At 37.8% G+C, this 13,009-nt stretch overlaps 1 protein-coding gene across 4 annotated transcripts in view; it reads right to left on the bottom strand.

Moving 5' to 3' along the window:
- Positions 1-13,009, bottom strand: part of POLH (DNA polymerase eta) — a 58,812-nt gene that overhangs the window by 18,921 nt on the left and 26,882 nt on the right. For 2 of the 4 annotated variants that reach the window (XM_004473075.5, XM_058306786.2), the window contains 5 exons: positions 11,238-11,407; positions 5,328-5,431; positions 3,409-3,528; positions 1,292-1,415; positions 712-777 (listed from right to left, as the gene is read on the bottom strand). In XM_004473075.5, coding sequence (XP_004473132.1) covers positions 712-777; positions 1,292-1,415; positions 3,409-3,528; positions 5,328-5,431; positions 11,238-11,407 — 584 coding nt within the window. Of the gene's footprint in view, positions 1-711; positions 778-1,291; positions 1,494-3,408; positions 3,529-5,327; positions 5,432-11,237; positions 11,408-13,009 lie in introns of all 4 variants that reach the window. The other 2 variants (XM_058306784.1, XM_071218472.1) reach the window with 1 other exon arrangement.

Below are 13,009 nucleotides of genomic sequence, written 5' to 3'. Positions count from 1 at the left end.
ATCTAAGCCCTCACTTGACATAGATGTGCAATGGACACAACCAATCCAATGTCCACAGAGAAAATGTGGAATGGGTGTGGGAACGGTAGCCATGGTGGCTGCTGGGTGTAGGGAATGGGAGGAAGAGATGAGATGTGGAGGCGTTTTCGGGACATGGAGTTGTCCTGGATAGTGCTTCACGGACAATTACGGGACATTATAGATCCCCCCAGGGCCCACTGGATGGAACGTGAGAGAGTCTGGGCTATGATGTGGACCATTGACTATGGGGTGCAGTGATGCTCAGAGATGAACTTACCAGGTGCAATGGATGTGTCATGATGATGGGTGAGAGTGTTGCTGTGGGGGGAGTGGGGGGCGGGGGCGGTGGGGTTGAATGGGACCTCATATTTTTCATAATGTAATTTAAAAAAATAAATAATAATTAAAAAAAAAAAAAAAGATTGAACAATGAGTTAGATACAAAAATAAAAGGTAGAGCCAAAATGGTAATGAGGGAGATGGGCTGGATTTAGGCCTTAAGGACTAGGTTTAACTCCAAACTAAAACATCAGGTTGAGTTTCAAGGGCCTATGTTGGAAGAAGAGAAAATATTTTTTAAAATTTCCTAGCCTAATGTCTTTTTCTATCTTTGTTCCTATATTCCATAAGGTAAGAAGCAGCTGCTGTTTAAATCCCAAACCCCACCCCCAGTTATAAAGAAAATCTTACATCCTTTCGGTCCTTGGTCAGTCTCTCCTCTAGTTCCTGGGCTAACTGCAAAAGCCACCATTGTACCTAAAAAGTAATGGTGACATTTTAATCTTTAATAAAAACTCTACCTTTTATAGAACTACTTTATGAATTTGTTCAGTTCTACTCCAAAATGGAAATGTGTGCCAAAAATCCCCCAACAAGGGATCACCATAGCATAAAAATCTCAGTACTCTGACCTGCCCTAGTTCAAGATTTTCATTTTCTTTTCCTGCTGATATGTCATTAAGTGAATTTCAGGCATGTTCCAGCTCAGAGGGAAAAAAGACAAAATCTGAGGCAAAATCAGTTTGCACCTACTGAAAAATGAATTCTATTTTAAACATTAGTTAGTTCCATTTTATATCTTTTTAGCGGAATAATGGGGGAAAAGTAACGAATCACAAGTTAAAACTAGTCAATTTTCAACATAAGAAAGGAACTTCTTTGTATTTCCAGCATTAACTTCCCATCTAACTTATTAAATCTTCTGCAGCTACCAAACCTACCCACAACCAACCCCCCTTTTTAAAAAGGCAGTTTTCTGTCAGAAGCCTACCTGTTCCCGAGTAGCCAGAGCTGTTTTTCCTGGGAAATTCTTGCTACAGCCAATGGTTTTTGGTAGTTGCCGTGGTTTAACTGGATCATGTTCAATCCCTCGGCACATGGCATATAGCCAAGACCTAAAAATCAAAAACAAAAAAAAAAAAACAAAAACAAAAACAGCAAAACACCTTTCAGATGAAAGCAGATGATTATTCCTGTTAAGACAAAACAAAATACCTATATTACCTTTTATCCCATTCATGAAAAAGGAAAATTTTGTCTGAAATTAGCTGTACCTGACCTCTCACCCTAAATCTTTGACCTTCCCAGTGAATTCCAGTACAATATATTGGCAAGAACAACACTAGTTTTGATTTCTAAAGCTAAGTCATTTGTATTTTTGCCAAGGAAAAGTGCCAAGCAAGTCACAGATCAACTGTCCACAAATTTTTTGTGCTAACCAAAACATAAATATGTTAAGGGAACACCAGCATCTTAGTATACATAAATAATTTAAGAGTATATATCATGGCTTCAATGTAAAAATTCCTATTTATCAACCTACCAAGGTACACAAAAAACTTTCTGATGGTTCTTCAGAAAGTTAAACACAGAATTACCACATAACCCAGCAATCTCATTTCTAGTTATAATTGAAAGCAGGGACTCAAACAGATATCTGTACACCCATGTTCACAGCAGCATAATGCACAATAGTCCAAAGATGGAAAGAACCCAAGTATCTATCAACAGGTGAATCAACAACAAAATGTGGTATATGCACACAATGAAATATTATTCAGGCATAAAAAGAAATGAAGTTCTGACACATGCTACAACATGGCTTAATCTATTTTTTAAGATCTCTTTTTATTTATTTCTCTTCCTCCCCCCCGCCGCCACTTGTCTCCTCTCTGTGTCCATTCGCTGTGTGTTCTTCTGTGTCCACTTGTATTGTCAGCAGCACCAGGAATCTGTGTCTCTTTTTGTTACATCATCTTGCTGCGTGAGCTCTCTGTGTGTACGGCGCCACTCCTGGGCAGGCAGCATTTTCTTCGCATGGAGCGGCTCTCCTTATGGGGCGCACTCCTTGTGTGTGGGGCTCCCCTACGCGGGGGACACCCGTGTGGCACTCCTTGTGCACATCAGCACTGCATGTGGGCCAGCTCACCACATGTGTCAGGAGGCCCTGGGTTTGAACCTTGGACCTCCCATGTGGCAGGCAGATGCTCTATCCATTGAGCCAAATCCACTTCCCACCACTTAATCTTGAAGATACGTTGAATGAAATAAGTCAGACACAAAAGGGCAGATATTCTATGGTTCCACTTATATGAAAAAACTAGAATATGCAATTTCACAGAGAGAGAAAGTACAGACATGTTACCGGGGCAAGGGAAGAGGGATGAGGATTTAATGCATAATGGGTGTAGGGTTTCTGTTTGGGATGATGGGAAAGTTCTGGTAATGGATGGTGGTGAGGGTAGTACAACACTGTGAATGTGATTAATCCCAGTGAATTGTATGGTAGTATTCCTGTTTCTGCAATTTACAAAAAAGACTAAAGAGACAATGACAAACAATGAAATGTAATATATGATCCTGGATGAATCTAATAATGGAGGGAAAAATGCCCAAAGGAACATTATTGGGACAACTGAAAAAAAAAAATGGAGTACAGACCATAAGCTTTATATCACTCTTAAATTTCTTGAACTTGATAGCTATACACAAAGTGGTTACATAAATGAATAGCCCTGCCCTGAAGAAATACATATGAAGTATTAAGTACACAAGGAGCAACCTACTCTCAAATGATTAGAAAACAGACTAGGTAGAAAAAGAGAGAGAGAGAAGAAAAGGAGGGAGGGAGGGAGGAAGGAAGGAAGGAAAGATGGAAGGAAGGAAGGGCAAAATGTTAGAAGTTGGTAAATGTGGATATCTTGGTGGGAGGTATATTGGAGATCTCTGTGTAGATTTTATTATTATTTGTTTGCAACTGTCCTGTGAGTTTGAAATTATATTTCAAAATAAAGTTTTTTAAAAATTGGCCTCAAGTTTTATGAAACACTTCTACTTTTGAACTTTGCATCTCTATAAAGGTTATGATTGAAAATACAAATCACTTACCCATTCTTCTCCCCAAAATGACTCTGAAGCTGGGATTCAGTGAACTGAGTCAGTTCACCCATGTATTCTATCCCCAAGGTTTCAATGACAGAGGTCCCTAGCTTTCCTCCAAGACTACGGCTGATAAAAAAAGACAAAGAACATATAGGTCACATCGTAAATATCTGCTTAGCAGATATAATACATTTGGCTTCTGTAAGCAGCTTGCCAAAAAGTTCAGGGAAAATGAGAGCACAATATTGGTCCTGTAGACATCCTCCCCTCACCATCCACGCCCCATATACTTTTAATTTGCCAGAATAATAGTAAGTGATTCTGGGGATTCCGTGATACTCAGGGAGTTAGGACCTCAGACAATTAAAAATAGCACAAACAAAAGTTTAAAGTTACTGATTAGCTATGAAGTCAACTGTATATAAAACTTTTCAATTGTATAGGATCTACGTCCCATCTGGGATTAAAATTCAAACCCTGAAACAACTTTCTTCCTTGAGCTAAAACCTTCTATACACATGAATGCAGTAAAAATTCTTCAGCCTAGCCTTCAAGGCTCTTTATAATATGTTCTCAATGTATTTTTTTCAGTTCTATTATCTTCCTCGCTATGGTCCAGCTAAACTGGTCTATGTCTCAGTTCACTGGAAATACCTTGTAACTTCCTTTGTGTTCAAAACAGTCTCCTAATCAGTACTGCTTTTCTATTTATCTGACTCTTCAAATTCTTCCAACTTGAAAACAAAATCCCATGCCTTTTTCATAAATCCTTGTCAGATTACTCTTCTTTCATGAACTTTGGTAACAGCCTACAGAATTTATATAGCAATTACTCATGTACAGTCTTGTGATGACACTTTCATTGTTGCCTTGAACTGCTGTCTTGTCCCTTCAACAAATTATAGCCCTTGTAAAGGACATACAATTGGTAGGGTCAACCTGGCTATTCATTTGTTGTTGTTTATTTTATTTTATTTATTTCTCTCCTCTTCCGCCAATGTTGTCTGCTCTCTGTCCATTCGCTGTGTGTTCTTCTATGTCTGCTTGCATTCTTGTCATGTGGCACCAGGAAACTGTGTCACTTTTTTTGTTGTTGCATCATCTTGCTGCATCAGCTCTGTGTGTGCAGCACCACTCCTGGGGTGGGCTGCACTTTTTTTTGCACAGGGTGGCTCTCCTTGCGCGGCACACTCCTTGAACGTGGGGCACCCCTACGCGGGGACACCCCTGTGTGTCACAGCACTCCTTGCATGCAGCAGCACTGCACATGGGCCAGCTCACCACACAGGTCAGGAGGCCCTGGGTATCGAACCCTTGGACCCTCCATATGGTAGGCAGACACTCTATCAGTTGAGCCACAACCTCTTCCCCTGGCTATTAATTTGACTTGACTTTTTCCTCATGACTAGTTTGGAAGCAATTCAGGAGTCCCGAACACTTTGATTTGGTATTAAAGGAAAGAAAAGAAGTAAAATTCCCAGTATATTTTGTTACATAGTGGCAGATGAGTCAACAGTCTAGAGAGAAGTTAAATATTTAGATAAAAATCAGTTTATTTTTTTCACATGCAGGATTAAGCATTCACATCTTCCCTAATTCCTATTGCCACAGATAATCCAGAACTGAAGGTTCATTAAGATAAAAGTCTGACCAGGATCAAATCCTGGTGAAGCCTAGAAGAGAAAATAAGAAGACAAAAAGAAACAGACAGAAGATCATTTAGCGAATGATCACAGATAGTAGAACAGCAGTGGGGAGGGATAAAAGTCTGAGTGTTTTTCAAATTTTTCTGAGTAATTTCCTTCCTATTTGCCCAGCACCTATTTGCCTGGCTCTAATTCTACGTAAGGAAGAGAAGAAACTATAACTAGGGAGTGTCTTCACATGGATATGAGTGAAATTTAATGTGCTCCCTGAATACTTACATTTTGCTAATAGGCACTTGGCTGAAGAGCTGTGGGACTGATCCATGTGAGACCAGTGTCTGGCGGTTGGGCTTGTTTAGGCCACAGGCCAATTTTGCCAAGACCTGGAGCATGGAAAGTGAAAAAACTCATTATTGTCAACCTACCCAAAAAAAGAGTTGGTGAATATTAAAACACACACATACATACACATGTGTGCACACACACAAACACGGATGCAGAGCTTAGGACTGTAGCTTATGATTTCCTCATTAAAAATAAAAACAAAACCAGGAATTCAAGCCATGTCAGAACCTTGGTGTTCGACAATATCCTCATTGAAAATATAACTCATTCTCATTATACTTCATTGTTCTTCCTACATGTCAATTCAGTTTTCCTTTAGTCATTTTCCTTCCCCACCTTTTCCTTGAGGTTCTCCCACTTCAAGAGGTTTAAAAAGCAGAAAAGCTGCAGAAGAAACTCAAGATACATTTCCCAGTGTGTCCATATTAAAACGGTGAAACAAATTTGTTTTACCCTACCCTATTTATTTACATTTCTTGATGAATGTGTTATCCATTTTGAGTCCCAGAATTTAATACTGACTGACATAATTATCTGTGATAGAGGTTGGCTAAACATCACCCTCCAATAGTTAAAACCTTCTCATACTATAAACGAGACTTCAAAATGAAAATTACTAAATAAATCCTTAAGAAATCTTTTCAAAAAGAGTAAGGCATTTCAGAGGTTCACTTGAAAAATTAAAGTTGATAGGCAAAGCATAAAATCATTCCTAAAATTCACTAAAAAGATTCTCTAGGAACTTCTACTAGGCATCATTTAGTCTAGTTAAAATTACTATATTGGAACTTCTGTTTCTCCTCCCCAAAACCCAACTAGAAAGAAATAATAAACAAACAAACTCTTCAGGGCAGTTTGGCAAATTTCCTTTTATTGAAGAGAATAGGGAGAAGACAATAATCAGGGATAATCAACCACTGTCCAAATATTGAGCCTGGTCAAAAGGGGATGAAGGTGGTCCCAGGCCTTCACAGCACTTTAATTATAATTATAGTTAATGAATCTAACCTCACACCTGGAAGAACTAGCAAAAGAGGTGCAAACTAAACCCAAAGTGAAAGCAGAAACAAATAAATAATAAGGAATACAGTGGAGATATTAATACATGAAATAGAGATTGGGAAAAAAAATAGAATTAAAGAAACCAAAAGTTGGTTCTTTGAAAAAAACCAATAAAATTGACAACCTGGGAAACGGATGTGGCTTAAGCAGTTGGGCTCTCATATACCATATACGAGGTCCAGGGTTTGCTACCCAGGGCCTCCTGGCGAAGGCAAGCTGGCCTGCGTGGCGAGCTGGCCCACATGGAGTGCCGGCCCATGTGGGAGTGCCACCTGGCGCAGGAGTGCCGCCCTGCACAGGAGTGCTGGCCAATGTGGAGATCTGGCGCAGCAAGATGACACAAGGAAAAGAGACACAGAGGACAGACAATAAGAGATGTAGCAGGGCAGGGAGCTGAAGGTGGCACAAGAGAATGACTGCCTCTCTCCCACTCCGTGAGGTCCCAGGATTGGTCCCTGGAGCCATCTAATGAGGATATAAGCAGACACAGAACAACACACAGCGAATGGACACAGACAGTGCACAACAGGGGGAGGGGAATAAATAAATGAAAATCTTTAAAAAAACCTGACGAACCTTTAGCTAGAATGACAAGGAATAAAAGAGAACACAAATAACAAACAAATCAGACATATACGAGGAAGAAGGAAGACTGAACCATTGCAGACATCGTCCACCATTTTAGTCAACATATGGCAACAGAATTTGGGTGAGAAAGTATGTCTTATGGTACTCTGTGTTGGACTCTTTAGGGCCTGGTAACTGTAAGCTTCTATCCCAAATAAATACCTTTTATAAAAGTAAAAAAAAAAAAAAAAAATCATATATAGGTCACCAGAAATTAGAATAAGCTTAGAGAATGGAAAGCTGAGGGTTAATCTGTGTAGAATTGGTATAAAAGTTGTTTGTAAATCTTTGGAAATGAACAGAAATGGTGAAAGCACATCACAGTGTTTGTAACTAGCTATGCTATTGTATGGGTATGACAGTGGTTAAAGGGAAAGTCTAAGGTCATGCATATTACCTTCTAGAAGGAAAGCTAAAAAATGTAACATGGGACTGTATGGCATAGTAAAACCTCAGGTGAAATATGACTACGGTGATATTGCATATATAAGACTATTTTTCTTTGAAACTGAACAAATGTATGCTAATGTTACAAGATGTTACTACCAGGCAAAAACAAAAAACAAAAACAAAAAAAACGACCACACATATTATCCTATGTGAAAGAAACCAGACACAGAGTACTACATATTGCATGATTCCATTGATACAAAATATAAATATAAATCCATTTATAAAGATGGAATTAGATTAGTGGTTATGCAGAGCTGGGGAAGGATAGAGGGATTAAGAGGTGACTGCTAAGGGGTGTGGAGTTTTTCTTTTTGGAGTAATGAAATTGTTCTAAAATTTTTTGTGGTGATGAATGCACAACACTGTGATTATACTAAAAGCCATTGAGGATACACTTCGGATAGATTCACATATTCACATAGTATGGTATGTGAATATACCTTCAATAAAACTGATTAAAAACGACAACAAAAAATCAGAAAAGTGAGGACATTATTACTGACTTTACAGAAATAAAAAGATTATAAGAGGATGCTATGAACACTGTACAACAACAAATTAGATAACCTAGATGAAATGATAAATTCCTAGAAACATATACCTAAATTGACTCTAGAAGAAACAGAAGATCTCACAACAGAATAAAAGATTGAATCACTCATCCAAAACTTCCTCACAAAACAAAGTCCAGGACCAGATGGCTTCACTGATGAATTTTACCAAATATCCAAAGAAGAATTAACACCAATCCTTCTCAAACTCTTCCCAAAAAACAAAGAGGATGAAACACTTCCTACCAAAGGCAGATAAAAGAAAATTAGGGAGCGAAGGTGGTTCAAACAATTAGGCACCTCCCTCCCATATCAGAAGTCCCAGGTTTGCCATCTTGTGCCTCCTAAAAAAAAAAAAAGAAACAAGGAAGATGAGCAGACACAGCAAGTGCAAACCATAAGGAGGGGTGTGGGGAAAATAAATAAATAAAAATTTAAAAAAAAGAAAATTATAGAAAACATTTCTTATGAATATAGATGTAAAAATCCTCAACAAATAGTATCAAACCAAATCTAACAGTACATTAGAAAGATTACACACCACGATCAAATGGGATTTATTCCAGGAATACAAGAGTGATTCAACATAAGAAAATCAACTAATGTAACACACTACTTTAATAGAATGAAGGGGGGAGAAAACACAATCATCTTAGTTGATACAGAAAAGGCCCTTGACAAAATCCAGCAACATTTCTTGATTTAAAAAATTCAGAAAAATAAGTATAGCACGTAACATTCTCAACATGATGAAAGGCATATATGAAAACTCTACAGCTAACAACATACTCAATGGTGAAAGACTGAAAGCTTTCACTTTCACCACTGCTATTCATCAATGTCTGGAAGTTCTAGTGAGAGCAATCAGGCAAGAAAAATAAATAGAAGGCATCCAAATTAGAAAGGAAGAAGTAAAATGATCTCTGTTTGCAGATGACACAATCCTATGCATAGAAAATCCCAAGGAATCCATAAGAAAGCTACTGGGCAAATAAATGAATTCAGCAAAGTGATAGGGTACAAGATCAACAACCACAAAAATCAGTGGTATTTCTACACAGCAGCAATGAACAATCTGAAAAGGGAATCAAGAAAACAATTCCATTTATAACAGCAACTAAAATAATAATAGGAAATATATAGGAATAAATGTGACTAAGGATGTAAAGGACTTGTATATGGAAAACTACAAATCATTGCTGAAAGAAATTAAATAAGACCTAAACAAATGGAAAGACATCCTGTGTTCATGGATTGGACAACTTAATATTGCTAAGATATTTACAGATTCAGTCCAATCACCTAAAAAAATTCCAACAGCCTTCTTTAAGGAAATGGAAAAGCCAATCAATAAATTCCTATGGAAGGGCAAGAGACCCATTCAAAAATTAACAAAGGTACAAGACTCACTCTTCCCAATTTCAAAACTTATTACAAAGGTACAGTAATCAAAATAATTTGGTACTGGCACAGGGATAGATATTAAAACCAAGGGAACAGAACTGAAAGTTCAGAAATAAACCCACATATCTGCGGCCAAGTGATTTTTAACAAAAGTGCCAAGTTTACTCAATGGTAAAGTCTCTTCAGCAAATGATGTTGAGAAAACTGGATATACCATGTGCAAAAGAATGAAAGTAGACCTCTACCTCATACCATATACAAAAATTAACTTAAAATGGATTAATGACCTAAATATAAGAGCTACAACTATTAAATCCTTAGAAGAAAACATAGGGGAATATCTTCAGGGTCTTCTATTAGACATTAGATTCTAAGATTTTACCAAAAGCATGAGCAACAAAAGATTAGATAAATTAGACTTAATCAAAATTACAAATGTTTGTGCATCAAAGTACATTATCAACAAAGTGAAAAGACGAGCTACAAAATGGGAAAGAATATTTGGAACTCATATATCTGATATGGGTATAATATTTAGACTTTATAAATAACTCCAGCTCAAAATGACAAACAACCCAATTAAAAAATGGGCGAAGAATTTACACAGACATTTTCCCAAATATACAAATGGCCAATAAGCACATGAAAAGATGCTCAACATTATTAGTCATTAGGGAAATGCAAATCAAAACCACAATGAGATACTATTTCACAGCAACCAGAATGGTTATTAATTTAAAAGCCAGAAAAAAACAAATGTTGATGAGGTAGAGAAACAGGAACTTTTGTACATTGTTGGTGGGAATGTAAAATGGTGCAGCCACTGTAGAAAACATTTTGGTAGTTCCTCAGAAAGTTGATCACAGGATTATCATACAACCCAGCAATCCCACTTCTATGTGTACGCTCAAAAGAAATGAAAGCAGGGACTCAAACAGATACTTGTATACCAATGTTTACAGCAGCATTTTTCACAATAGCCCAAAGGTGGAAAGTACCCAAGTGCCTGTCAACAGATGAATTGACAAAACAAAATGTGGTATATACATACAATGAAATATTATTCAGTCATACAAAGGAATGAAATTCTGTTTGATATAGGGTACAACATGGATGAACCTTGAAGACACTGTGTTAAATGATATAAGCCAGATACAAAAGGACAAATATTCTATGATTTCACTTATATGAAATAACTAGAATATTCAGGTTCATGGAGAAAGTAGAATATAGGTTATTAGAGGATGGGGGCAGGGACGGAATGGGGAGTTAATGGTTAATGGATAGAGAGTTTCTATTTCAGGTGATGGAAAAGTTTTGGTAAGGGATGGTGGTAATAGTAACACAACGTTGTGACTGTAGTTAATACTACTGAATTGTGTGGTTGGAAGTGGTTGAAATGGGTAATTTTATGTTGCATGTATGTTATCACAATAAATTTTTTTAAAAAAAAGAAAATATGAGAGAACACTAGAATATTACTCAAAAGAAAATAGTCTAGTACAGTGAGTTCTTAAGAAATACCCAGGATATAACTACATAAGTAAGCAATCTCTGCAAATTTTTCAACCTGCTTCTTAGGAAAGCACATGTTTAATGCTGATTCCCATGTTAAATGATTGGGCTTTTACTTCAGCCTTAATAATTTCAAAGTATACAAGTAATCATCTAAATGCTCCACCTGTACCTATCCTTGTATTTAACTAAAGACATTTATGATTCTCTTTGAAAAGTACTATAGCTTCACCTTATTGTGTGAAATTCCAGCTGAACACTGAAAACCAGTCTGCCTCTCTATGGCTGCTCTCATTTCCTCCACAATCACTGCTCCCACGGTGAGCTGCAAGTCTGGAGAGGTGGTGTTATCAATCCGAAGAGAATCGAGCCACTGAAATAAGCCTTGCTTTCGCATCTCCTCTGAAAAAGTTGAGGTCACATTTAGACATAATTTTTTATTTTTTATTTATTTATTTTTTAATATAATTTTTTTTATTGACTTTGTAATAATATTACATTAAAAATATATATGTGAGGTCCCATTCAACCCCACCCCCCCACCCCCCCTCTCCTCCCCCCAACAACACTCGTTCCCATCATCATGACACATCCATTGGATTTGGTAAGTACATCTTTGGGCACCTCTGCACCTCATAGACAATGGTTCACATCATGGCCCATACTCTCCTCCATTCCATCCAGTGGGCCCTGTGAGGATTTACAATGTCCGGTGATTACCTCTGAAGCACCATCCAGGGCAGCTCCATGTCCCAAAGACGCCTCCACCTCTCATCTCTTCCTGCCTTTCCCCATACCCATCGTCCACCATGTCCACTTTTCCCAATCCAATGCCACCTCTTCTATGTGGACATTGGATTGGTTGTGTCCATTGCACCTCTATGTCAAGAGGAGGCTCAGATTCCACATGGATGCTGGATGCAATCCTCCCATTTTCAGTTGTAATCACTCTAGGCTCCATGGTGTGGTGGTTGTCCTTCTTCAACTCCATCTTAGCTGAGTGTGGTAAGTCCAATAGATCAGATTGTAGGTGCTGGAGTCTGTTGAGGCTCAGGACCTGGCTATCACATTGTCAGTCCAGAGATTCAAATCCCCTAAATATATCTTAAACCCCAACATTAACTGCACCTCCAGCACATTAGCATGAAAGTCTTATGAAGGGAGATCCCATTTGAGTCCAGATTCATCACACATAAACACCATTTCCAAAGAGGGGCCATCTGCCCTGGTAGTTAACCCCATCGGCCATGACCATAACTCCCATGGGTCTCTTTAGCCCTCAAAGGAACCAATATCTGGGGGTTGTATCTGCTTTATCTGTCTCTCTGACTCTGCTCAGTTGTGCATGAGGGCAATCCTTCTGCCAGCCTCCAGACTCTTTTTTAGAAACTCGTAGCCATATAAACTCATTTCTCCTTTCCATTTCCCCCTTACTTTAGGTCAAACAGCATTTTAAAGTCATGGTATTTTATAGACATAATTTTTTAAAATCAAGTTTTTATTTAATTATGCTATCTAATTCAGAAACAGATTCCACGCACTTTATTAGATATGTGTTGGTTGTTACACACTAAAAAATGGCAACCATTTCAGAGAACTGAGTACAGGAGAGACCAATTTCTTCTTACCAATTTTTGGCATAGGTTCTATCTTACAGTTCTAAGAGACAACAGATATTTTGTATTAGTATCACCTTTCAAAAGTAATGCTTTTAAAGCACAACTGTTTTCTCTCCCCAGTTCTCTTGAACATCCCCAAGAAATTCTATTATGTTATTCAATTAGAAAATATTCAGAATTAACTCAAGCTTCAGTATAAACTTCAAGTTAATACATATTTTTAGAGACTGGATCCAGCTGACTGGCTTAAAATACAACTAGAGGCACAAGATTTATTCTGGTATGTTGTTTAAGTTAGCTTTAGCTTTGGACTCAGGGCCTTGAAAACATATTACTATCCAATTTAGAACTAACCACAATTTAAAGAGGCATAAAAGCATGATTA

This window comes from Dasypus novemcinctus, chromosome 11 (assembly GCF_030445035.2).
Source record: "Dasypus novemcinctus isolate mDasNov1 chromosome 11, mDasNov1.1.hap2, whole genome shotgun sequence".
NCBI classification, from domain to species: domain Eukaryota; kingdom Metazoa; phylum Chordata; class Mammalia; order Cingulata; family Dasypodidae; genus Dasypus; species Dasypus novemcinctus.
Note: the sequence above shows the minus strand (reverse complement) of the source record. Positions and strands in the feature narration are given on the sequence as shown.